The sequence below is a fragment of the Bos grunniens genome, chromosome 10 (assembly GCF_055505025.1).
Source record: "Bos grunniens cultivar Pamir isolate PY7600 chromosome 10, Bosgru_T2T1.0, whole genome shotgun sequence".
NCBI classification, from domain to species: domain Eukaryota; kingdom Metazoa; phylum Chordata; class Mammalia; order Artiodactyla; family Bovidae; genus Bos; species Bos grunniens.
In genome coordinates, this window is record NC_141174.1 from 88,814,520 (window position 1) to 88,841,125 (window position 26,606).

The following is a 26,606-nucleotide window of genomic DNA, read 5'->3' on the forward strand; positions in this document are numbered from 1 at the left end:
CAAGTTAACAGCTCTCTCCTCGTTTCCTGGGGGCTACCCTTTCCCAGTCTGCCTGGTAGCCGGGTGGAACCACAGGACTGAGATCTGGCTTCACAGGTGTAAGCACTTGTGATGGGCCTGGCTTTCATCTGCCCTCAACAGGAAAGGGTACATCTTCTACCCTTCCCACCGCTGAGACATGATGAACAGTCAACTTTAGCTTCGAGATGGAGGCTGGGCCTTGAGAACGATAGAACCACAAACTAAAAGGAGCCTCAGGTGGCCTCTGCAAAGAGCCTGGCAGGGACACTGGAAACAGAAGCCCTAACAGCACTGCCTACCCTGCCCCAGCCAGCCAGTGAGTGGGAATACGGCAGGAAGTGAGACCCAGTGTCTTTGAGTTAAAAGTTTCTTGGGAGTTGACTTGGAGCTCAGCGACTAAAATGTCATTCTCCTGGGTTCCTACAACTACACACACACAATCCAGCCCCTTACCCCCCAAACCCACCCCCACCACACACAGACACACGTGTGCTCACTCCTGGCAGCTCTCTGCTAGGAAAAAATGCAGCCTTTTCCTTTCCATCCATAATCATGCACTTTTCAGACAGGCTGCATTCCTCCTCCCTGAAGTCAGCAGCTTCTCGCTCTGGCCCGTCACAGAGAACCTACGCATACTCAATGATCATTCTACTGGGTTAGTTCTCTACTATCTAGGCTGTAGGAAAAGCAGCAGAGAAATGGTCCTCCACAAGATAATCAGCACACACACAAAGTACGCATGTGTTAATACATATTTCCCCTTTTATCTATAACCACGAATATTCACTATGGACTGCGCATTTAGCTGGGTCTTACAGGACCCACAGACAGGAAGCAGCAGCAGCCCCTGCTCTCGTGACAGGAGGCCAGTATTGGTGACATCACGTCATTCAGAGCTCAGATCTGTGCATCACCCGTCCATGACTCACAAGCCAAGATCCCCACCTGCCAAGGCCACCTGTCCAATCCCTCGGCAAGTTCTCCTGTGTCTTAGGTTCCCAAAGCTATCTCATATGATCTCACAGGAAAGAAAAGCTAATAAACATCAGTTTTATACCCTCTCTTTTCTTTCCTACTGTAGCTTTATAGTAAGGTTTGAAAACAGGTAGTACAAATCTTCCAGCTTTGTCCTTTTTCAAAATTGCTTTTGCTTTTCTAGTTCTTTTTTTTTTTCTGTATAAATTTTAGAATCAACATCTTCATTTCTATGGAAAATGTCCTGCTGGATTGTAGTTTTCAGCCTATATGTCTGGCAACTAGTATTTCATGGTTTTTGGTGCTGTTGTAGAGAATGCTTTTTAAAAATTTACTTAAATTTCCAAATGTTATTGCTAGTATACAGTATTAGGATATTTTTTTTTTTTTTTGGTACAGTGATTCTATATCCTGTGATCTTACATATTAGTACTAGTAGCTTTTCTGTAGATTCGGTGGGAATTTTCTATATAGACAATCTTATCATATGTGAATATTGCTATTTTTCCCTTTCCAATCCATGGGCCAGTAGTAACATATTGATGTGAGAGTTGGACTATTAAGAAAGCTGAGTGCTGAAGAATTGATGCTTTTGAACTGTGGTATTGGAGAAGACTCTTGAGAGTCCCTTGGACTGCAAGGAGATCAAACCAGTCAATCCTAAAGGAAATCAGTCCTGAATATTCATTGGAAGGACTGATGCTGACACTGAAACTTTGGTCACCTGATGTGAAGAACTGACTCATTGGAAAAGACTCTGATGCTGAAGAAAGACTGAAGGCAGGAGGAGAAGGGGATGACAGAGGATGAGCTGGTTGGATGGCATCTCCGACACAATGGATGTGAGTTTGAGCAAGCTCTGGGAGTTGGTGATGGACAGGGAAGCCTGGCATGCTGCAGTCCATGGGGTTGCAAAGAGTCAGACACAACTGAGTGACTGAACTGAACTGAATACCTTCATTTGGCCTTACAAGAACCTAAGCAGAGAACTCAACCATCCCCACCTGGATTCTTGACCTACAGAACTGTGAGCTAATCCATGTGGATTCAGCTGCTAAATCTGTGATCATTTACTACACAGCCACGGAAAACTGATTCAGCCCTGGTCCACAACACACAGAGCCCACAAGGACCAGCCCCCAAGTGCCACACCATCCATGGAGCATACGAGGTTTACACTCCATGCAAGCCACAACCACCCAGTCCACTGTGGGTCCGTCCCATCCACAGGCGCCTCAAAGTGCCCTCAACACTCACTGCGGAAAGTGTTCTGAGAAGCCTGTTGGAGACAGAGGGTATTTCCTGCTGCCAGGCCCTCTCCCAGCTGGGTCAAAGGTGGCCACCTTCAACCAAACACTCAAGCTCCCCCTCTTCAGGGCACCCCTGGGAAGTGGCTGCCTCACCCCAAACTGCATTTCCCAGCTCTCCTTGAATCTAGTATGGCCCTATGGTTGGTTCTTGCCGGTGGAATGTGAACAGAAGTGGTGGGCCCCTTCCTGGCCACAGATGTTAAGAAGGTGTGTCCTCTCTTTCCCTATCCATCCACTGAATACAGGGGACAATAAGGCACTTAGAAGCTCCTGGAGCCACAGGCTAGAAGGAGGCTTGGTCACCATGGAGAAGAACCACGAGCCAACCAGAACACCTGCATTTTACCATTATGAGAGTGAAAGTGAAAGTGAAGTCGCTCAGTCGTGTCTGACTCTCTGCGACCCCATGGACTGTAGCCTACCAGGCTCCTCCCTCCATGGGATTCTCCAGGCAAGAGTACTGGAGTGGGTTGCCATTGCCTTCTCCAGGGGTTCTTCCCGACCCAGGGATTGAACCCCGGTCTCCCGCATTCCAGGCAGATGCTTTAACCTCTGAGCCACCATAGTCATTGTTATTGGGTTAATTCACTTAAGGCTTCCCTCTTAGCTCAGCTGGTAAAGAATCTGCCTGCAATGCAGGAGACCCCAGTTGGATTCTTGGGTCGGAAAGATCCACAGAAGAAGGGATAGGCTACCCACTCCTGTATTCTTGGGCTTCCCTTGTGACTCAGCTGGTAAAGATTCCACCTGCAGTGCCAGAGACCTGGGTTCAATACCTGGGTTGGGAAGATCCCCTGGAGAAGGGAAAAGCTGCCCACTCCAGTATTCTGGCCTGGAGAATTCCATGGACTGTATAGTCCATCGGGTCGCAAAGAGTCAGACACGACTGAGTGACTTTCACTTCACTTAATTCATTTAAATGGGGGGTGGGGTGTTGGGGGGTGTTCTGTGCTACATTAGTTAGTGTTGTTACCTTGATATACCAGCCCTTGTTCTCCTGGCCCCTCCCCTCAGGCCAACCACAGAGAGACACTGGGGGGACCTCAGGTCTGATGAATCCCCTGGAAAAGGTAAGCTTCCCTCCTCCCCTGACTGGGGAAAACCAGGGACCCCGTAGCTGTCCACATCTGCCCAGTGGCATCCTGCACATGCTCAGTTCTGGGCTGGGGCTGGGCCTGGCACAGTCTCTGATCCTCCCTTCCTCGCACCCCCACACCCAGCCATCTCCCATGTGCACCTGGGCAGATCTCAGACTATCTCACTCGGAAGCCAGCAACAGCCTCATACTTTCCCTCTCTGCAGCCTTCAGTGGCTCCCCACTGCCTTCCAAATAAAGCCCATGTTCCCACTCAGTCCAGGCCCCTCTTCCATCAGAGCCCCTGGGGGCTTCAGTGGTGCCCTATGCCTCACCGTTTCCCCACAGACCTCCCCACACAGGTGAAAGGTGTAAATAAAACACCTATCACAAAGGCGCATTATTATCATCGATGATGATCGTGATCAGCTGAAGCAATCTTCTCTCCCTCCTCATCTAAGTCCTAGCTATCCTTCTAGACAACCTATTTCCCACCTCCTCTGGGGGCCTCTGAGGGTTAACTTTATGTATAAATGTGATACGGCTAAAGGATGCCCAGATTGCTCATGAAATATTATTTCAGGGTGTTTCCAGAAGAGGTTAGCTTTGGAATTGGAGACTGAGTGGAGAATATGCCTCACCAATCCAGTGAGCATCATCTAACCCATTAAGGGGCAAAATAGGAAAACAAACAACAACAGATGCGGGGAAAGGTGACTTTTCCCTCTATTTAAGCTGGGACATCCATCTCCGCCTGCCCTTGGACACAGATGCTCCTGGTTCTCAGGCTTCAGGGTTTGGACTGGAACGTCACTGCTGGATTTCCTGGGCCTCTGACTTGCAGGTGGCAGATTGTGGGACCTCTCAGCCTCCACAATTGCATCAGGCAAGAAGGAAATGGCAACCCACTCCAGTATTCTTGCCTGGAAAATCCCATGGACAGAGGAGCCTGCTAGGCTACAGTCCATGTGGTTACAAACAGTTGGACACAACTGAGCGACTTCACTTAATCCCTTGTAATAAATCTTTCTATGTATCTATCTGTATATTCTATTGGTTCTACTTCTCTGGAGAACCCTGACTAATATAGACCCTCCCAGATGCTCCCAGCAGACATGAGCCCCCCACCCCTTTCCTCTGACTTGGGTCACACAATTCACCAACACTGCTCATTACCAGGTGTCACAGCTTGGGTTCTTGGAGAAGACTATAAGATGGAGTTTGAGGTGTTTATTAAGGAGGGCCCTGGGATCAACACCTGTGGAAGGGAGAGGAGGAAACAAGAGTGGGTAGAGGAGAAGTTGAGCTGTGGTGCAGGGCCAACGCCATGGGCCTCTGGAGCATATGTGCCCTTGAGAGGTGTCCTGAGTAGGGCTGAGGTAGGCCCTTCATATTGCTGCCTCAGTAAGTCAGGCGATGCGGGAAGGAGTATAACCTTAGTGAAGCATCTCTTGGCAGCTGGAGCCATCCCAGAAGACCTGACAGAGTTCCCAACAGCTGGGGCAACGAGTCCTTCAGAAGGAGGATCTGGTGCTGCAGTGCCCTGACCCCACGATTTGACTCATGGCTCTCACCTCCCCCACCTGCTCCAAGCACAGTCCCTGGAGAGAAGGAAACCTAGAGACTGAGCCAACCCTGTATCCTTTGCTTCCCTTCTCCCACCCTCAACCACCTCCAAGTGCCGCCTTCAGCACAGACCCCAGGGCTAGCTGAGTTCAGAGACTGTCTATAAACTGGGGAGGCTGGGGGTCAGGGTTCCCTGCATGACCTCCTAATGCCGGCCCTCAGGGAGCAGATACTGCTTTCAGGACGGGTTCTATAGAGTTGTGGGTATGTGTGTGTGTTGGCACACTGAAGGGGTGTGGGGCACTATTAGTGGGGCAGGGGCATGGTCCTGCAACAGCAAATTGTCCCAGGTCCCCAGTCGGTTGAAAACCTGTCTCTAAATCTCCTAGTTGAGAACCTAACTCTGTTTTACATATAAACACACAGTGTTGTACAGCTTTGAAAAGCACACACTGAGTTTTCTAGGAATACACAACTACTACATAAATCAAGGGAACATGCATACTTTGTGTAGTTTGGAGTTTTATCAAGAAATATTCCTCTTTCAGGAAATCATGTCAGGTATTTGACTCACCAGAACAACACCCCTCTATCCACCAGTATTTCCCCTGTCACGTTCTTAATGCTACTGTTTATAGCGAAAGCCAGGGGTAATTAAACATGCCAAGGTCTTCCTAGTGTAGTGATGCTTCAACATTACAGATTGAAATACATTTTATTTTATTCTCAATAGCTTTTAATTTCTCCCTTATTTTACAATTAGAGCAGTATATATATATATATATATTTATTTATTTATTTTTTTAATTATGTGTCTGGATTGGTTGTAATATCTGTGAATGTCTTTTCAGGATGATAAAAGGGGTGTCCACAGTATTTTATTTCAGAAGGAGGGTGATGGGTCTGACAAGTTAAGAACCTCAAACCTGGGTGGGTGCCCTCCTCTTGGGCCTGACCTATCTCCCAAACTCACCGCATCACCAACCACCACCACCAGCATGGAGAGGTGGGCCTCGGGCCCGGTGGCGGGAGGTTGCCCTCTGCAGGCTGTCAGCCTTTCTTTGAGGAAAGCTGGGCCGAAAGAAGCCCTGGATTTGATGATTCGGTCTGGGACAGAGGATTCGTATCTCGCCATGTCTGTTTCCAAAACACCCTCCAGATTCACCACCTTTGATCCCGAGCCCTCTTACCATACTAAGGACCTGGGTAGAGGTGCGGGAGGGGATGGGGGCGGGGTGAGGTGGAGCCAGCCCCATCCCCCTTCATGGGAACTTAATGGACGTTGGAGCCCAGCGGTAGGCCTCTCCCAGCCTGGCCTCCTTGATGGGGGACAATGTCCATGTTTCATTTTCACTCCTCAAGGCCATTTCAAGGCCATTATCTCTTGCAAGTCCTCCCTGGATACTTTGGCCAGTGATGCTGGGCCCAGGCTAGGCAGGCATCTCTCCAGGCAGAAGCAGAGAGGTCAGCCCCCCACGTAACTGAGCTTACAGCATCAGTGTGTGTCTAGGGGGGTTCTGAGTATATCTGAACAACCAGGAAGGTGCCCCACTGGAGTGGGGCTACCAGGAAAACACAGAGTGCCCAGTTCATTTCTATTTCAGATAAACAGCAAATAATATTTTTAGAATAAATATGTCCTATGCAATCCTTGGAACTTACTTACACTAAAAAAGTATAAGTTGCTTGTATGAAATTGAAATATACCTGGGTGTTCTGAGTTTTTATCTGCTAATTCTGGTAACCCTCCTTAGAACACAAGTCCATGTGTCTGTGTGTGACAAAACATTGTTAGCACAACTGAGTATGGGGGCACTGAGTGTGTGTCCAGGGCCTGTGCTCAAACCCTAAAGTCACCAGGAGAAGGCACACTTGGAAAATGATACTGCAGTGAAGGCCAGGCCTTAGGCGCGTGCCTGTCTGTGAAAGGGGACGGGTCAGTGGATCCAGCCCCAGATCCTGGGCCTGTAACCCAGAGATTTTCAGCCCTAGTGGGGCTCCAGGGTCCTCTAGGGTTCAGATTCCCAGAGCTACCCCTCTGCGCGCACACACACACACCCACCCCCAGAGGCTGGCTCCTTCAGCTGAGGCTGGAACCTGGCTCCTGTTTCTCACGCATCCTCCATGATTGAAGGGTGGTGCCAGTTTTGTCATCAGAGCCAGTTAAGGCCTGGATCTGGGCCTGGAGGAGCGGGAAACGGGCCGGGGACTTCCTCAAAGGTGAGTGGTGGGCTCAAACCCCAGTGGTTATACTGGCTGGGGCCCGGCTTACCTGCTGAAGTCGGTAGTCCAGCCTCCTGGACAAAAGTCATGCTCCGCCCTCCCAGGGGTCTCCTGCCTCCCTGTGGAGAGGAAGATGCTAGTATGAATGACTCTGTTCTGATGAAGAAACTGAGGTCACAAGACAGGGCCAGGATGGGAATCCAGCATACCTGAGTCAAGCTGATGGAAGGACCAGGCTCCAGCCTGATGCCCACCAGTTCCAGCCTGGGTCCTCCTCATCCCCTTTCCCCCTGCCCCTCAGGCTGACTGGGTCTGATGTCAAGCAACCTGCTGTGCTGTCCCCTCTCAGCCCTTGAGTTCCAAATCCCTGACCACAACCCCTTGTCCCTCTCCCCCCTGTGCTGGGTAATGTTCTGCATACTGGCCGTCCCTGCTCTGACCTGACCGTACCATGTCAGGATTACTGTCCACGGCTCCTACTTCAGCTGAGGGCTTTAAGGGTCCAGACCCAGCACCCTTCACTGCTGGGTCCCTTGGCACAGTGTTCTGAGAGGGTTTGAGGAATGAATGGGGAGAACCAGTCTCATCAAATGGCCACCAGAACGGACTTCTCCAACAGTCCTCAGGTGCCTGAATATTATGAAGCACAGGAGCTGCGCACACCACCTTCCAAGAACTTAGGACTGCCAGCTGTAGGATGCAAATGCCTTCTGGTTAGAAACAAGTGGAGACAATCACGTATCAGTAAGCGCCTACACAGGCACACAGAACAAGGCATTGTGCTGCGCAAACAACTGTGTAGACAACCTCGAACTCCCATTTATCCAGTGACCTCACTGGTAGTCATTCGAAAGTCCTCAGCGTTCAATAGAATGGATATTTGAATATCTTAGGATCACATAGAATTCAGAGGCCTTAGGGTTAAGTCAAAAATTCTATTTATATAGGAAGTACCTACATACAAACTTTCAAATTGTGAACTTTCAAAGATGTGAGCTACCCGGACATCACTGGATCTCTTTTTTCTAGACGGTAGATAGAGTAGGATCCAGCAAGAAATAAGAACCTGTGCCTTCAACATCAGGCATGAGTGAGATTGCAGCTCGCCCTCTGTCTCCTGTTGCTGACGATCCTTCAGCTCTACCGTCTCCCACCTCCTCTCCCGTCTCCAGTCAGTAACTCTTCTTGCCCGGTCATTTGATGCCAGCCCCTGTAGGCCAGCTCTTGTACTGTACTTCTGTACATTTCAAATTACTATACTGTCAGATGAAAAATATTTTCTTTACTCTTTTGTTTGTTTTTTATGTATTGTGTGTGTCAAAAGGGCCTTCCCAGGTGGTGCTAATGGTAAAGAATCCATCTCCTGCCAATGCAGGAGATGCAAGAGACTTAGGTTCAATCCCTGGGTAGGGAAAATCCCCCAGGGAAGAAAATGGCAACCCACTCCAGTTTCTTGCCTGAAAAATCCCAGGGACAGAGGAGCCTGGCGGGCTTCAGTCCATGAAGTCACAGAGAGTTGGACGCGACTGAGCACACATATTATAAACCTATAACAGTGCGGTACTATACAGCTGATTGTGTTGGTTGGGTACCTAGGCTAACTTTGTTGGACTTACGAACAAATTAGACTTATGAATGTGTTCTTGGAATGGAACTTGTTCATATGCGGGGACTTAGTGTATAATGTCATTAGTTTCCTACTGCTGCTCTAGCAAATTATCACAAACTTAGTGGCTGAAAATTACACTGATTTATTATCTTGCAGTCCTGGGTAACAGAATTCCCCAGTGGGTCTCACAGGGCTAAAATCAAGGTGTCGCAGAGCTGCGTTTCTGCTGAAGGCTCTAGCAGAGAATCTGCTTCCATACCTCCTCCAGCTTCTAGACACCACTCTCATTTCTTGGCTCATGGCTCCCTGCCAGCCAGCAATCACATCACTCCAACCTCTGCTTCTGTTACCCTCAACTCTATCTCTGACTTTCCTGCCTCCCTCTTTCTCTTATGAGGATCTGTGATTATACTGGAGCCACCTGGATAATGCAGACTAATCTGCCATCTCAAGATCCTTAACTCAATCATGTCTGTGAAGTCCCTTTTGTCACGTAAGTTACGTATTCACAGATTCTGGAGATTAGGATATGGACATCTTTGGCAGGGGGTGGTATTATTGTGCCCACCACACCCAGTTTAAGAGTCAAAATGCAATCAGGCTATCAGCCTGAGAGGGGTACTGCACCAGAAGAACTAGGAGGTATGTGAGAAATTTGGCACCAGGGATACGGGCTACGTGACCACGACACTGATATTTTTGTCGTAAGAAGTAATCTGGGGACTTCCCTGGTGGGCCAGTGGCTAGGACTCCATGCGCCCAATGCAGGAGGCCAGGTTCACTTCCTGGTCAGGGAAGTAGATCCCACATCCTGCAACTAAGATTTCACATGCTAAAACTGAAGATCCCACAAGCCACAACTAAAAATCCTGCCTGCTGCAATAAAGATCTGGCATAGCCAAATAAAAAAATTTTTTTAAAAAGAAGTAATTTTTGCATGTTTGGTATTTATAATGCTTGTAATCTATTAGATAATTTGATCTTCTAGAATGACAGCCTTTTAACAAATAATTGAAAGTGTAAAATTGAGTAATTTAAACTGAGAGTTTTAGGTTGAACTCTTATCAAGTCTATATACAAAACTAGAACCCATAAGAGAACTTCAAATTCACCATAATTTTTGAAAGTGAAAGTGTTGGTTGCTCAGTCGTGTCCAACTCTTTGCGACCCCATGGAATGTAGCCCGCCAGGGTCCTCTGTCCATGGGATTCTCCAGGTAAGAATACTGGAGTGGGTTGCCATTCCCTTCTCCAGGGGATCTTCACTACCCAGGGATTGAACCTGGGTCTCCTGCATTGCAGGCAGATTCTTTACCATCTGAGCCACCAGGGAAGCCATTTTTACTGTTATTTAATTTAAATGTTTTATGAGTTTAACTTAATTGGTTCTAAGGATTACCTAGTAGGAAGGAAGCTCTTCTTGGTTAAGTTAGGAACAGAGTACTAAAATAGGAAGTCTCATTTTTAGACAAAGTTTAAAATATTTAAGGTATTTTAGTTTATAGACTGGACCAAACGTTATTCCAAGACCTCTCAAAGGAGGTTGTTAAAATTTGCTGCATATAAAGAGAAAAACAAGGGTTGCAAGCTGGACTTAAAGTCTAGAAGCAAACCCCTAGTTTCACTCACCCCTTGGCCCAGAGAGGAGAGGTGTTGTGCTGGGGCAGCCACCACAGCCTGAGGAAAGACTAGAGTGAGATCCCAATGAGCTGCAGAGACCAAGTCTCATCAGAAGGTGCTGGATGGATGCCTCTGGCTGCGATTTTTAAAGTCATATTGGTACTGTTGTTTTGAACTTATTTTTGGTCAGAAAAATCAAATAAGTATATATTTTAGATATAATTTTTTCAGTATAAAAAGGGTACAGTTTTAGGATCAAAAAATTAAGTAGAAAAACTATCATGTCAGAATTGAATTAGAGAGGACAGATTTAGATGACTCAGACCCACCTTGCTGATAAAGACAACTTAAAAAAAACTGGCCATAATATTTTAAATAATCTTAAAAGCATCAAAAACCTAACCATATATGAAGAAATTGCCCAGCTAGAGAGCCCAGAGTTGGGAGGCCCTCCTGCCATGGTAGAGTTCTCCGATCAGGGAAGAAGCTGAGAAGCTGCACGTGATCTCTGAGATCCTTGAGGAGGGAGTCAGGGAACAGAACTTAGGGCAGAGAACTGGGATTGGGAAATTAAAACACTTCGATTTAAGAGTGAGGGTAGAGGGGCTTCCCTGGTGGCTCAGTGGTAAAGAATCTGCCTGCCAATGCAGGAGACACGGGTCAATCTCTGATCAGAAAGATCCCACATGCCGCAGAACAACTAAGCCCATACGCCACAGCGATTGAGCCTGTGCTCTAGAGCCCGGGAGCCACAACCACTGAGCCCACGCGCCACAACTCCTGAGGCTGTGTGCCCTCGAGCCCGTGCTCCACACCAGAGAAGCCACCACAATGAGAAGCCCAAGCACCGCAACTAAAGAGTAGCCCCTGCTCGCCGAAGCTGGAGAAAAGCCCACACAGAAACGAAGACCCAGCTCAGCCAAAACTAAAAGTAAAAAAAAAAAATTTTTAAACCAATATCAAAGGTTAGTTGATTCAAAATTTGATAAACAGTAACTATTAAAAAAAAAAAGGAGTAATGGTGGAAATACCCTGGCTGTCCGTCCAGTGGGCTAAAGGTCCAGGTTCAATCCCTGGTTGGAGAATTCAGATTCCACAAGCCACACAGCATGGTCAAAAAGAAGAAGAAGAAGAAAAGTGTAAGGGTGAACCAGAAACAAATTGGTCTTCACAGGCTGGCTTTGATATCTGGGTAAGCCATGAGGTCTTCAGCCTTGAAACTGGACTAAGGTGATCATGGGATGCCCTAGACACGGCAGAAGCTAACTAAAATCCTAATTGAAGGACGATGACATCATTTTAGGCCTCAGGTAAATTTTTTTTTTTTTTGGCCCTATATAGAGGCTTGTGGGATTTTAGTACCCCAAATAGGGATTGAACCTGGGCCCTTGGCAATGAGAATGCAGAGTCCTAACCAATGGACCGCCAGGCAATTCCCTCAAGTAACTTCTAAAGGTTACCTTTCAAACATCCATCCTACTATCGAAGAAAACTAGGCAGGAAAGATGAGAAGACAACACAACCAATGACCAAATGAAACAGTAGATACAGAGACACGGTGACTGCAGCCATGAAACTAAGAGACGCTTGCTCCTTGGAAGGAAAGTTATGACCAACCTAGACAGCATATTCAAAAGCAGAGACATTACTTTGTCAACAAAGGTCCATCTAGTCAAGGCTATGGTTTTTCCAGTGGTCATGTATGGATGTGAGAGTTGGATCATAAAGAAGGCTGAGTGCTGAAGAACTGATATTTTCAAACTCTGGTGCTGGAGAACACTCTTGAGAGTCCCCTGGACAGCAATGAGATCAATCCAGTCCATCCTAAAGGAAACCAGTCCTGAATATTCATTGGAAGGACTGATGCTGAAGCTCCAATACTTTGGCCACCTGATGCGAAGAACTGACTCATTGGAAAATACCCTGATGCTGGGAAAGATTGAAGGCAGGAGGAGAAGGGGACGACAGAAGATGAGATGGTTGGATGGCATCACTGACTCAATGGACATGAGTTTGAGTCAACTTCGGGAGACAGTGAAGGACAGGGAAGGACTGCATTCCATGGGATTGCAAAGCCTGAACTTAGCACCGGAACAACAACAACAACACAACATGATCAGATCACACTATCAGACAAAAGTGCTTGCTGTTTTTCATCAATGGAATCATGCAGTGCGTACGTGTATGTTCATAGGAGAAGGGCTAGAAGAGGGCTGCACGTTGGCCTCCTGCTTGTCACATCCCCTCCATTCACAACTCACACCCTAGGTGACCCTAGGAAGTCCTGATTACACTTGCCTTCCTCTCTTTAAACCTTTGTTCCTGCGGTTCCCTCCTTCGGGGATCCCACACCCAAAGATGGATGCTTGCTGTGCCCTTTCCTACAGGAAGGCTTCCCTACTCCCTCCAGCTAGAATACAGCCTTTTCTCCTTTTTCATCTTCCTCTCTTAGAACCCTTCTTATTCCCCTGCCTCGTGTTTTGGGTGGTTGTGTTCCTGCCTTTCTCCTCCTTGGGGGCTGGGCCTGAGGTGCCTGCTGTTTTCACCCTACATATCCTCTGCTCAGTACTGAGTACTTTGGAGGACGACCACTGAGGGACAGGGGACAGGCTTGCTAAGGCTCTTGAGCACGTTTGTCAAGGTCCTGCCTCTGTCACCTTGATCTGGGTCCTGAGGTAAGGAAACCCTCAGGTCCTTCACTTCCGCCCAAGCTCTCGCATGTGGCCACAGGAAGACACGTTCCACTAGTCCTTGCACATTCAGCATGCTTGCACACATCTAGGAGTGTGTATTGCTCAGCGGCTGGGGAAAGCAGGCATATTTAGCCCCATTTGACAGGTGGGAGACTGAGGCTTAAGGAGGTGAGTAAGATAGCCCAATGCTTATCAAGCCTGGGTGTGCCTAGAAATCACCTGGGAACTTTTATTTATTTCTTTATTTTAAAATATTTATTTAGCTGTGCCAGGTCTCAGTTGCAGCTCTCAGGACCTTTAGTTGCAGACTATGCAATCCAGTTCCCTGACCAGGGATTGAATCCAGACCCCCTGCATTGGGAGTGCAGAATCTTAGCCATTGAACCTTTATGGAAGACCTGAGTTTTTTAAAAAAATTAAGTCTGAATCTCTCTGAGTAGAGCCCAGGTGATTCTAAGATATAACCAAGTTTGAGAACCATCGGACAAGTTCATGGCCCATAACTGGTTGGAAGTAGAACCAACACAAAAATTCTACATCTTAAGGGAATACTCCTTCTTTCTTCCCAAGAACTGGGGTGGTTCTTGGACCATAGGCTCTTTGGGGTCTCACAAGCTGCAAGGAAGTGCGGGGCATGTGGGCTCCACAGACAGGCCTGGCTTCCATAAGGCCAACATGCTCCCTCCATGTCCTCCCCTGACTCCAGAACTCGGGTCCAGACAGCCAAAGCCCAGGGGACAGTGGGTGACTCAGACACTTCCTGTTTTCTTGGCTACAATGACAAGGGGGTGGAAGCAGCCCGGGCTGGGGTTCATGGCCTAAGACTGGGGTCTTGGAGAGAGGAGGAGGTGGGAGTGAGCGTCCCTTTCCCTGAGATGTGGAAGGGCTGAGCTGAGCAGAGCCACATGGGGTGAAGAGGAGGCAGTTCATTAGGTGGCCAGATTAGCAAAGGGAGGGAGGGTTGGGGCCGGCTTTCCTTAAAATGTGAAGATTTTATGAGTCCTCGGAGGTTGAAAGAGAGCCCTGTGGTTCTGTCTGAATGATTGGTTCAGGCAAGCTGGGAGACTGAATAGGTCAGGAGATGTCCACACACGGAGGCCAAGGACCCGGGTTGTCCTGGCCCTGCCCTGCCATGAATTACTGTGTGACCCCCAGCACAGCCCTAGGCCATTCCAAGCCCCTGCTTCCTCTTCTATGAAATGCAGAGGGGCTGAACTCTGAGAAATACTGAGATTCTAAGAAAAACCCTAAACTCTGTCAGCCATCAGAACACTGTATATTCTCCAGGGCACTTTTTATTTGCATAATTTTGATTTCAAGTCAGACAATAACCCTGTGAAGTAGGTGGGGAAAGTATTATGATTACCTGGTAGCTATAGATGATCAAGGAGACAAAGGAATATGTGGCCAAGGGTGTATGGGAATGGGGACCTGAATGCTCCTGGTGGCCCAACTGGATCACTCGCTTCCTTAGAGGACAGCAATTTGGGGGTCCCTGGTGGCTCAAACGGTAAAGAATCTGCCTCAGTGCAGGATACCTGGGTTCAGTCTCTGCATCAGGAAGATCCCCTGGAGAAGGGAATGGCTACCCACTCCAGTATTCTTGCCTAGAGAATTTCATAGACCGAGGAGTCTGGTGGGCTATAATCCATGGGGTTGCAAAGAGTCAGACATGACCGAGCAACTAACACACATGAAAAATTGGACATATTTGAATCATGGCTTCAATCATCTCCCTGCTGGGATCACTCTTAGAAAGTGACCTTAAATTCAGAAAAAGTTGATTGGTTAGGAAGATATTCACTAAACTGGATTTTATATTAATGAGAAGTTAAACATAGCCCAGACATCCAGCAATAGAGAACTGGAAACTGTAAAAAGTGCATTATTAGCTACCTTTGTCTGAGTAGCAAGTTACCCTCAAACTCTGTGGCTTAACTAATGAGAATTTGTAATCTCAGTTTCTGTGGTTCAGGAATCCAGGAACTTGGCTAGATGCCTCTGGGTCAGGGTCTCTCAGAGGGCTGTGATCTAGGAGTGGACTGGGGCTGCAGTCATCCCAAAACTTGACTGCGAGAGCATCCACTTCCAAGTTCACTCACCTGGCTGTTCACAATCTCAGGTCTTTGCTGGCTCATCAGTTTCTCATCTTGTGGGCTCCTCCATGGCATAGCTCACATGGCTGCTGGCTTTCCTGAGGGCAAGTGAGTGACCTGGAAGGCAATCAGTCCTCCTGTGACTTGACCCTGGGAGTGACCTCTCCTCACTTCTGCCGTATTCTGTTCCTTAGAAGTGGGTCACTAGGTCTAGACCAGGTTCAAGGGGAAAAGATTACACAAGCATCCTGAGAATACCCAGGAACTATAGGGAAAGGAAGAATTCTCCTGACCCTCTTAGGGTCCCTGAATGAGTCGGAAAATTAAACTGACAATAACAGGAGAAAAGCATGCCCGTAGAGTTAGACTTTTATGTGACATGAGCCTGTACAAGGAAATGAAGACCTGAAAAAAAAGCCCTGAGTGCTTTTATGTTGGGTTTCATGAAGAGTGGGCAGTTGTATAGGGATGCTGAAACCGTTTACCTCAGATTGGGACTGGAACTGGGACTTGAACTCATGTGCTGGGACCCAAACCCAGCCAAAACTCTGCTTAGGACTTGAACCCATACGGTTAGGACTCAAACCCAGCTGAAACCCTGCTTGGGATGCAAACCCATGTGACTAGGACTTAAACCCAGCCAAAACCCAGACAACAGAGGATGAGACGGTTGGATGGCATCACTAACTCAATGGATATGAGTTTGAGTAAACTCTGGGAGTTGGTGATGGACAGGGAAGCCTGGCATGTTGCAGTCCATGGAGTTGCAAAGAATTGGATGCGACTGAGTGACTGAACTGAACTGAACTCCCCAAAATTGTTTGAATAATCCTCCCACTCGTTAGCATATGAAATTACCCAGCTTACAAAAACTAACTACACCATACTTCGTGGCCTCAATTGCCCTCTACGATGGCCCACAGTCTATCTGGGCAGAGTGCTTCTCGCTGAATCTGAATAAATCCACTTCTTACCTATCACTTTGTCTCTCACTGAATTCTTTCTGCAATCAGACATCTAGAACCTGAGCTTCTGTAGGTCCTGAAACCAGGTACCATTAGTACCTGGTTCAGTTCAGTTCAGTCGCTCAGTCATGTCTGACTCTTTTCGACCCCATGAATCGCAGCATGCCAGGCCACCCTGTCCATCACCAACTCCTGGAGTTCACCCAAAGTCACGTGCATCGAGTCGGTGATGGCATCCAGCCATCTCATCCTCTGTTGTCCCCTTCTCCTCCTGCCCCCAATCCCTCCCAGCATCAGTACCTGGTTAGTTAGTTTAGTCGTTCAGTCATGTCCAACTCTTTGCGACCCCATGAATTGCAGCACACCAGGCCTCCCTGTCCATCACCAACTCTCGGAGTTCGCTCATGTCCATCAAGTCAGTGATGCCATCCAGCCATCTCATCCTCTGTCGTCCCCTTCTCCTCCTGCCCCCAATCCCTCCCAGCATCAGAGTCTTTTCCAGTGAGTCAACTCTTCGCATGAGATGGCCAAAGTACTGGAGTTTCAGCTTTAGTATCATTCCTTCCAAAGAAATCCCAGGGCTGATCTCCTGGTTAGTTAGTGTTAATTCCTCAGTTGCGTCCGACTCTTTGTGACACCATGGAGTAGCTGCTTGCTCCTTGGAAGGAAAGCTATGACCAACCTAGAGAGCATGTTAAAAAGCAGAGACATTACTTTGCCTACAAAGATTTGTCTAGTCAAAGCTATGGTTTTTCCAGTAGTCATGTATGGATGTGAGAGTTGGACTATAAAGAAAGCTGAGCGCCGAAGAATTGATGCTTTTGAACTGTGGTGTTGGAGAAGATTCTTGAGAGTCCCTTGGACTGCAAGGAGGTCAAACTAGTCCATCCTAAAGGAAATCAGTCCTGAATATTCATTGGAAGGACTGATGCTGATGCTGAAACTCCAATAGTTTGGCCACCTGATGCAAAAAACTGACTTATTTGAAGAGACCCTGATGCTGGGAAAGATTGAAGGCAGGAGAAGGGGACAACAGAGGATGAGATGGTTGGATGGCATTACTGATTCTATGGACATGAGTTTGAGTAAGCTCTGGGAGTTGGGAAGCTCTGGGACAGGGAAGCCTGGTGTGCTGCAGTCCATGGGGTCACAAAGAGTCAAACGCAACTGAGCGACTGAACTGAACCAAAACTTAACTGATTTTCTGGTCTGGGGGCTGAGGGGGTGGGTAGAAAGGAGTCCAGGCCTCACATCTGTCCTTGAGCCAGTCTGAGCAGTAAGAGTTGGCTTAAAACTCAACATTCAGAAATCTAAGATCGAGGCATCTGGTCCCATCACTTCACAGCAAATAGATGGGAAACAATAGAAACAGTGAGAGACTATTTTGGGGGGCTCCAACCATGGTGACTGCAGCCATGAATTAAAAGACACTTGCTCCTTGGAAGATGATCAGCCTAGACAGGATATTAAAAAGCAGAGATACTACTTTGCCTACAAAGATCTGTCTAGTCAAAGCTATGGTTTTTCCAGTAGTCATGTATGGATGTGAGAGTTGTACTATAAAGAAAGGTGAGCGCCAAAGAATGATGCTTTTGAACTGTAGTGTTGGAGAAGACTCTTGAGAGTCACTTGGACTGCAAAGAGATCCAACCAGTCCATCCTAAAGGAAATCAGTCCTGAATATTCGTTGGAAGGACTGATGTTGAAGCTGAAACTCCAATTACTTTGGCCACGTGATGCGAAGAACTGACTCATTTGAAAAGACCCTGATGCTGGAAGGAGGAGAAGGGGATGACAGAGGATGAGATGGTTGGATGGTATCACCAATTCGATGGACATGAGTTTGAATAAGCTCTGGGAGTTGGTGATGGACAGGGAAGCCTGGCGTGCTGCAGTCCATGAGGTAGCAAACAGTCGGACTTAACAGAGCGACTGAACTGAACTGAACTGAGCAGTAAGATGTTATAAATTCTCCCACCGGGGTAGCCTCATGGGTGTGTTTCAGGCCAATCCGAAACACTTCTAATCTTACTGCATATTCCTGGGTTTATCAAAGCCCTAGGCTTTGGGGTTGGGGGTGATTCTGAGAGCAGCAATGTTTTGGGGAGGATTTGGTATATAGGGGGTGGTAAGGATTGGGGAGACAGAAGTAGTGTCCCAGAGAAAAAAGGGAAGGCTGTTGACACAGTGGAAAAACACCTGAAAGTTGGAGTCTTAGACCCTGGTCATGCCGGTCATTTGAGTATGACTCTTTCAAGCCTCAGTTTTCTCATCTATAGAATGGGATGCAAGTGAGTAATGTAGCCCTTCCTCATTTAATAGGAGATAGATTATGCACAGAAATGTATTTTTGTAAACTGTAAAGTTGTGGATCAGTGATGGTTTCTTCAGGGACTAACTAGAGCAAATACACCCACCCCTCTTGCCACTGAGCTCCCAACAGGAGTTAAGTCCTTCCCCAACCATGAGCAAAATGCAGGGTTGGGTCCCCACATACTGAGCCACAGTTTCATCTCATCTCTGACTGGTTGTGTTAGGTAAATGTTGGTGTTGAGTATACTTCAGTTAAAAAGAATGAGGTTATCTCTAAAGAAAGACAACTTGGCAACATCTATTGAAAGCACAATTGACTCAGCAATTCCATGTTTAGGAATAGATATACACATACAGTGGAGAAGGCGATGGCACCCCACTCCAGTGCTCTTGCCTGGAAAATCCCATGGACGGAGGAGCCTGGTGGGCCGCAGTCCATGGGATCGCGAAGAGTCGGACACGACTGAAGCGACTTAGCAGCAGCAGCAGCACACACACGTGGGTATGAAATTACATGAACAGAAATATTCATTGCAGCATTCTTTGTGAGAGCAAAGCATCGGAAAGAAAAAAAATGTCCCTCCACAGGGGACTGGTAAGATCAATCATGGACCATCCATACAATGGAGTGCTGGGAAGGCATTAAAATGAATGAGGCAGTGCTGGGTGCACTGATCCAGAAAGGTCTCCAACATACATTATAAAATAAAATAAAAAAAAAGTTGCCAAACACTTACCAGTTTAGCTCCACTAACGTGGAACATCAAACAAAGCAACTTGCATATCCCCAATTTGCATGAAAAGAGGGAGGAAATGCAGGGAGGGACAGTGGCCAGTTGTCAGAAGTGGCCACCTAGGAGAGGGATGGTGGTAGAAAGGGACAAGGAAAAGGACTTTACCCTTTTTCACTCCATATATTTCAGAGATGGTTGCCATTTCTTTGAAATGTGAATATATTCATGTATTTTCTGTATGATTTTGTAAACTTAAAAACACATATATATTTAAATAAATATATATTTATATAATATACAGATTACATATGTTTATATGTTTATAGGACTTCCCTGGTGGCTCAGATAGTAAAGAATCTGCCTGCAATGCAGGAAACCCAGGTTCGATTTCTGGGCTGGGAAGATCCTCTGGAGAAGGGAATGGCAACTCACTCCAGTATTCTTGCCTGAAGAATTCCGTGAGCCTAGGAGCCTGGTGGGCAACAGTCCCTGGGGTCACAAAAAGTCAGACACAACTCAGCTACTAACACACATATATGTTTACATGGGGTTCCCAAGTGGCGCTAGTGGTAAAGAATCTGCCTGTCAATGTAGGAGACAAAAGACAGGGCTTGGATCCCTGGGTTGGGAAGATCCCCTGGAGGAGGCATGGCAACCCACTCCAATATTCTTGTCTGGAAAATCCCACGGACAGAGGAGCCTGGTGGGCTACAATCTGTGGGGTTGAAAAGAGTTGGGGGTCAAAAAGAGTCACTGAAGTGACTTAGCATGCAAGGATATATTTTTATATAAGCCTTAGAATCTTTCACTATCTTTGACAGTTTGGATCCATGGCTGTTTCAGAAAGCTTCTGCTCCCATCTCTGGTATCCGTGGGTACTTCCTCCTTAGGAGGGAGACACCATCATGGTTCAGCGAGACCGCCTATGGAGAAGGACCCAGGCTCCCCTCTTCCAAGACGGCGCCTTATCCCAGGCGATATGCTCTGTGTAGTGCCAAGGCCTGTCAGACCGGGACCCCAGCCCCTGCCTCAGGTCTGCTCCCTGCCCTTGGAAAACTCTCGAGCTTATTCTCACACCTTCTGTGTGAGGATGAGGGAAAACAAAGTAGCCAAGAAAACCTTCATTCCTTAAATAGTAGTCAATGCTAGATAAAAACAGCAAAGACTCGAGGCTAGTAAAGAGGCAGACTCTAATCATTCTCCTAAACAGAGATGAAATGAGGTCCGCCTGTTTTGTTTTGTTGGGCGGGGAGGGGGAGGTTTTTTTTTTTTTTTTTTTAATTTCCTTTTTTGGCCGCACCGCAAGGCATGCTAGTTTTCCCCACCAGGGATGGAACTGTGCCCCCTGCATTGGAGGCACGGAGTCTTAACCACTGGACCACTAGGAAGTTCCTGTCTTGCATGGTCTGGAAGACAGACCCAAAGAATGTTCTGAGGAAAGAAAAACTGAAGAGGTTTCTCCCACACTTTCACTGAGACTTCCCCCACCCTCTCCATCCCATATTCTCACCCATGCTGCCTTCCATGATCTGGAAGCTGAAGGCTTGTCTGGGGGTCTTCAGCAGCCGGTCAGGGGCTCCCCACATGTGAAGATGAGGGAGAAAATGCAAGGCGGGACCTGGGAAATCAACGGCAGAGGAGCCCAGAGCAAAGAGCTCCGGTGGGAAAGCACTGGTTGGCTGGGCAGCCTGGTTCCGGATGCATCACCATCATGGGTGCTTGTTCACAGGTGCCAGCTTCCAGCCATCCAAGACCGCTATTCAGACTGCTATCCCCTCCCCAACTTCTGCCCTGCAGGGTTCCTGGGCGGCAAGGCCATTGGTGAGGGGGCTCCTTTGGTTTGGAATGGATGGTTTCACTGCCAATGCCAGTGTCTGGACAAGAAAAGAATTCTTCCTGTGTGTGTGTGTGTGTGTGTATGTGTGTGTGTGTGCACGCGCGCGCACATGCATACTCTACACACAGTTTCATACTCTGTGGATAGAGTGTCAATTCATTCCAGATTTACTGGAACAGCCTCAATTCCACATATTTGGCCACCACAGACCGTTGAAATATCTTGAAAATTCCACTATGATTATTTATGCAGAAATCCTTCAGTCTCGTTCCAAAAAAAGGATTTGAGAACCAGCTTGTAGAGTTGTATATACCTCAGCAGGATTTAAAAATAACAGACAAGGAAATCGGGGAGAAGGGAGAACAAGATGACACAGAAACGCATAACTCATGTCCTGTGTACATGCTGGAGTCAGGCCACAAACGTATCTCAGAATTTCCAAGCAGCCAGAAGTAAGAGGGAAAGAAGATGACATGGATTCCTGCTTCTGAGACCCATGGGAATTTCCCCCAAAGTCCTCAAAAAGATGCAGCGTGACTCAGAGTTAGAAAGAAACAAATTCACGTTCCGTATCTTAACAGTGGTTTGGTTACACGTGACTGCATTTGTCAAAACTCACAGAATAATGCATTTAAGATTTGTGCATTTCACTGCAAATTTTACCTCAAAAAGAAAAGAACCATAACGTGGTTAATGATATGCCTACTGAAGGGTTTAAGGATGAAGTGACCTGATGGCTCAGCTTACTTTTGAAATGCATCCGAAAGGTAAGTTGAATTGCTGGGTGGAGAGAGGAAAAGAGAGATGGACGTGTGATAAAGCAAGGACAATCTCAGCAGTGGGCACAGCGTCTAGGCAATAGAATTCTTTCCACTTTTCTGTGTGTTTGCACATTTTTATTAATAAAAGGTAGGGAGGGGCTCAGAGATATAAAGTGGGCCTTAGAAGTGACCATCAACACTCAGAATATAAAAGACCCTGGGTTTTGTTAGCCAGAGTTAGCAGCAGCCTCAGAATCCCCTGACCCCTTAGGCAACTTGCCCTCAGGCGGTGACTGGAGTTCTGGGGTGCAGAGTTTTGGCTTCAACAGACAGAGAGGCCTGACTCCTGCAGAGCCCACAGCCCGGAGGGATTTTGGCATCTCCCAGACAAAGCTCTCAGATCATGGAAAGCCCTTGTCAGACCATCAGGGAGCATCTCCCCTCTGAGGCTCTGTGCCTCACCAAAGGGCCCTTGTGAGTGGTCAAGGTGGACTTCAGCCTTCATGATATGATGGCATCGATGACAGATGTGGTTTGGTGATTTTGTTTTTATTTCATTTTATTTCATTTTGTGCCACACCACAAGGCTTGTGTGATCTCAGTTCCAGGACAGGGGATTGAACCTGGGCCACGGCAGTGAAAGAGCCGAATCCTAAACACTAGTGTGTGTTAGTTGCTCAGTTGTGTCTGACTCTTTGTGGCACATGGACTGCAGCCTGCCAGGCCCCTCTTTCCATGGGATTCTCCAGACAAGAATACTGGAGTGGGTTGCCATTCGCTTCTCCAGGGGAATCTTCCCAACCCAGGGATCGAACCCCGGTCTCTTGCATTGCAGGCAGGTTCTTTACATCTGAGCCAGCAGGGAGCTCCCATGGAGATGGTTTTTTGAGGCTTTTACCTACACCTATCATTTCATTTAATGCTTAAAGCCTTTATGAAGCAGGTACTATTGTCATCCCCATTTGTATATGAAAAATGGCTCTGAGAAATTCAGTAACCTGTATGGAACACTCAGCTGGCAGATGCTGAGCAGGGATTCAAAGATATATTTGACTGTAGTATCTCTGATCCTAACCAATACCCTCTTCTGCTCCATAGGCCACTCTTCCTCCAGCAGTTTGTCACGAAGAAAGCTCAGGAGAAAGTCTGACTTGGGCGCAGAAAACCAAGCACCTCATTCCTGTCCCTGTACTTCCCAGATCAACTGTGCACCCCACGATGGACTTCCTTCCCCAACGCTCCCTGCAGACAGATAAACACACATATACACATAGACAGACCACACCAACCAATCCCCTGATGGGCTCAACCAAGCCCATTCTCATCCTTGCAAATTGCCCCCTCCACCTCAGCCCAGTTCCTGCAGAGACAAGACAACCTGAAAACAGCCTGTCACCCCTTTAATGAACTCCAGAGCTGAAGAAGACTCCAGACAACTGGTAGTCAGATAGAGGGTGGATGGGACCTAGAGACCCCTTTCTTCCCCAGAGAGAGAAGGATTGACTCCTAGGGCCAGGAAAGAGAATGGCTGGGCCCTGGTTGTCATCAGGGTGCACCCTTAAATAGTAGCTCTTGTTCTAAGTAGGGAGCCTCAGTCACTGTTACCGGATCCCACAGCCACTTCCTGGTGGCATGGAGGAATCTGGTTTCCTAAATCCCCGGTGTCCTTCCCACACCTACCCTTTGATTCCCTCTGAAGGATCCTGAGGTATAGAGCGGGTTGAGCTGAGCCTCTTCCATCTCCACACCCACTTTGACCCTGTGCCTGAGACCCATCAGTGCTCCCCAGCATGGAAGACCAGACATTTTGCTTCTACCACATCCCTTCCTGAAAGACATGGAGCTTAGATCCTAGCCTGGGCCCTACGGAGGCTCTTGGCAGAGGGCACCCCACCTCTGCAACCCCTTGCAGGGAGGAAGGAAGGGGAAGCTACAGAGGCCCACCCATCCGCCAACACACCTCACCTTCAGCCAGGCCTGGCCTTCAGGGCCTTCAGAATACTGCCCACCCCACCTCTACCCCCCACCCCCCACGCCTGAGGAAGGGGTTCTATCGTGGTTGCTCCAAGCCTCTGGCAGGGCCCGAGCAGCCCCAGATGGGATGGGGTTGGGGGCAGAAAGGGCGGTGGTGGTCACCCAGCCCTGAGGCCCAAGTCCTTCCAGCTTGAAGCCTGTGGGGAGAATGGAGGTCAGACAGTGGAGACTGGGTCTGCAGACAGACCCCAAGCAGCCACGGCCGTGCCAGGATGGCCAGCCCCTCCCCCAACACAAACATGAGGCCCCTGGCTCTCAGAGAAGGGGGAGCATTTTTCAGAGATGACATCAGGTCTTAAAGTTTTATGTTTCCTGCCAACCTCAGCCTGGAGAGCAGGGTCCCCGGGGCCCACAGGCCTGGAGAGGCAGGCAGTGGCATCAGTGCACACAGCATACCCCCTATTTCAGACCCTCACAGGTCCTCACATGGCCGTGGGGATGAGGTCCAACGACCTGCTTGCCTGAGGACACAGTTCTGCCTGGTCAGTGCAGGACAGATGTGAGGGGAGAGAAGGTACCAGGCTACCAGGTCCCCAAACACCCCTCAGAGCCTTTGCTCATACTGTTACCTCTGTCAGTTCCCACACCCTCCCTGCTCCACACCATCCAGCAAGTGCCTCCACATCCCTCAAGTGTCTTGTCCAGTGTCCCTTCCGGTGAAGCTAGCCCCACCTCCCTGAGCCTCTACAGTTCTGTCCATCCTTCCACTAGAGCCCTGACCACTAGTACAGCTTTCCTTCTCCATCTTGCCCCCTTTCCCACAAGACCCTGAATCCCCGGGGGGGCTCAGACAAAGTCCCATTTCACTCTGGCAGAAAGAAATTAATCAACCACAAAGGTGTAGGAACTTCCCAGTTATGGCGCCACAGCGGGGATTAGCTGAAGGCACGGAGGCTAGTGGTTCAGTGATATGCAGGGAGTTGGGGCGAGGGAGTGGGTAGTGAGAGCAAAAGATGGGAACACCTAGTGAAGGAAACATGGGGCAGGGCTTGGCAGCCTGGGTTGGGAGCAGGAGGTGCTGGGACCCCAGGGAGGTGGGTAACTTTTTTTGTTTGTTTGTTTAATAGCTATTTATTTGGCTGTGTTCCTTGGAAGGAAAGTTATGACCAACCTAGACAGCATATTAAAAAGCAGAGACATTACTTTGCCAACAAAGGTCCGTCTAGTCAAGGCTATGGTTTTTCCAGTGGTCATGTATGGATTTGAGAGTTGGACTATAAAGAAAGCTGAGGGCAGAAGAATTGATGATTTTAAACTGTGGTGTTGGAGAAGACTCTTGAGAGTCCCTTGGACTGCAAGGAGATCCAACCAGTTCATTCTAAAGGAGATCAATCCTGGGTGTTCATTGGAGGGACTGATGTTGAAGCTGAAACTCCAATACTTTGGCCATCTGATGCGGAGAGCTGACTCATTTGAAAAACCCTGATGCTGGGAAAGATTGAGGGCAGGAAGAGAAGGGGATGACAGAGGATGAGATGGTTCTCTGGCATCACCAACACAATGGATATGGGTTTGGGTGGACTCCGGGAGTTGGTGATGGACAGGGAGACCTGGTGTGTTGCAGTTCATGGGGTCGCAAAGAGTCGGACACGACTGAGCGACTGAACTGAACTGAATTTGGCTGTGTTGGGTTGTGGCATGCAACTCTTAGTTGTGATATGTAGGATATAGTTCCCTGACCAAGAACTGAAGCTGGGCCCCCTATATTGGGGTCATAGAGTCTTAGCCAATGGATCACCAGGGAAGTCTCACCTTTTTTTTTTTTTTGGTATTTTTTATTTTTTTGGCCACCCCAAGAGGCTTACAGGATCTTAGTTCCCCGACCAGGGATCAACCCATGGCAGTGAAAGTCTCTAACCACGGGACCGCCAGAGAATTTCTCGGAAGTCGTGACTGAATGAGTGAGTGAGTAAAGGAATGAATGAGGGATCCAAAGAGAGGAAGGATAAGTGGGATAACCAAACTTACCTTCTACAGTGAACTCTGTCTGGCTGGGGAGGGGTGGAGACAGAGACAGATGCTCTCACATGATGCTCCCTACCCAGCCACCTGGAGTTTCACAGGTTAAGGTGGGCTGGAGGTGATGCATCAGGTCCAGAAGGGACCAGGGGACTGGGTGGCCTCCCCTTTACCCTGGGAGGGGGCTGACTGGATGCCCCGGGCCCAGGGCCAAGCTGCTGGGCTGCTGACTCAGGCCCTGCTGGCCAGCTCAGCATTCCTGCCCTCCCGACTGAATTGGGGCTATTGAAGCTCTTTGTAGGGGGGTTAGGCCACTGGTCACACCCCCAACCCAGAGCCTTCGCTGCACTGAGGGCTCTGCTGTCAGGAAAGGCGGCACACAGGCACTAGGGGGGTCAGTTGGAGAGTGCCCTGGACACCAGCTGCTACTCTGGGGGTGTCTGGGACCGAGGACAATCCAGGTAAGCTGACTAGGCTGGGTCAGAGAGGGGAGTCCAGGGGAAGGGAATTGCCTTGACCCTTAGGACTGAAGACCCTGGGATGGCGACGCTTCTCATGACCCCCGGCTCGGGGAGGGGTCTGTCTCTCTGCATAGGCTGCCTTGTGTACATGGGGTGCTGCAGGGGTTCTGTGGGTTGTTCTGCCTCCCCCATCAGACTAGAGCATCCCTAAGCCAGAGTGGTTTTCCCATTGGGTTGAAGCCATCACAGGGTATAGGTTGGGTCTCCCCCATCAGGCACGGACACAGGGTGGTTTGAAGCCTTGCCCATCAGACCCAGAGCTTCCCAAGCTCAGTCTTTGTCCTCCTGAGTATCT

The 26,606-nt window shown here is 48.4% G+C and overlaps 1 protein-coding gene across 2 annotated transcripts in view; it reads right to left on the minus strand.

The window, feature by feature from the left end:
• The window catches only part of LOC147365309 (uncharacterized), a 71,935-nt gene extending 51,093 nt beyond the window's left edge, over window positions 1–20,842 (minus strand). The window contains exons 1-4 of one of the 2 annotated variants that reach the window (XM_086322888.1): window positions 20,710–20,842; window positions 15,194–15,304; window positions 7,220–7,289; window positions 4,558–4,639 (exon numbers count right to left, since the gene is read on the minus strand). In XM_086322888.1, the coding sequence (XP_086179014.1) occupies window positions 4,558–4,639; window positions 7,220–7,289; window positions 15,194–15,262 (221 nt within the window). In that variant the 5' untranslated portion in view covers window positions 15,263–15,304; window positions 20,710–20,842. Of the gene's footprint in view, window positions 1–4,557; window positions 4,640–7,219; window positions 7,290–15,193; window positions 15,305–20,709 lie in introns of those variants that run through there. The other variant, XM_086322868.1, reaches the window with a different exon arrangement.
• Between the last annotated feature and the right edge of the window lie 5,764 nt (window positions 20,843–26,606).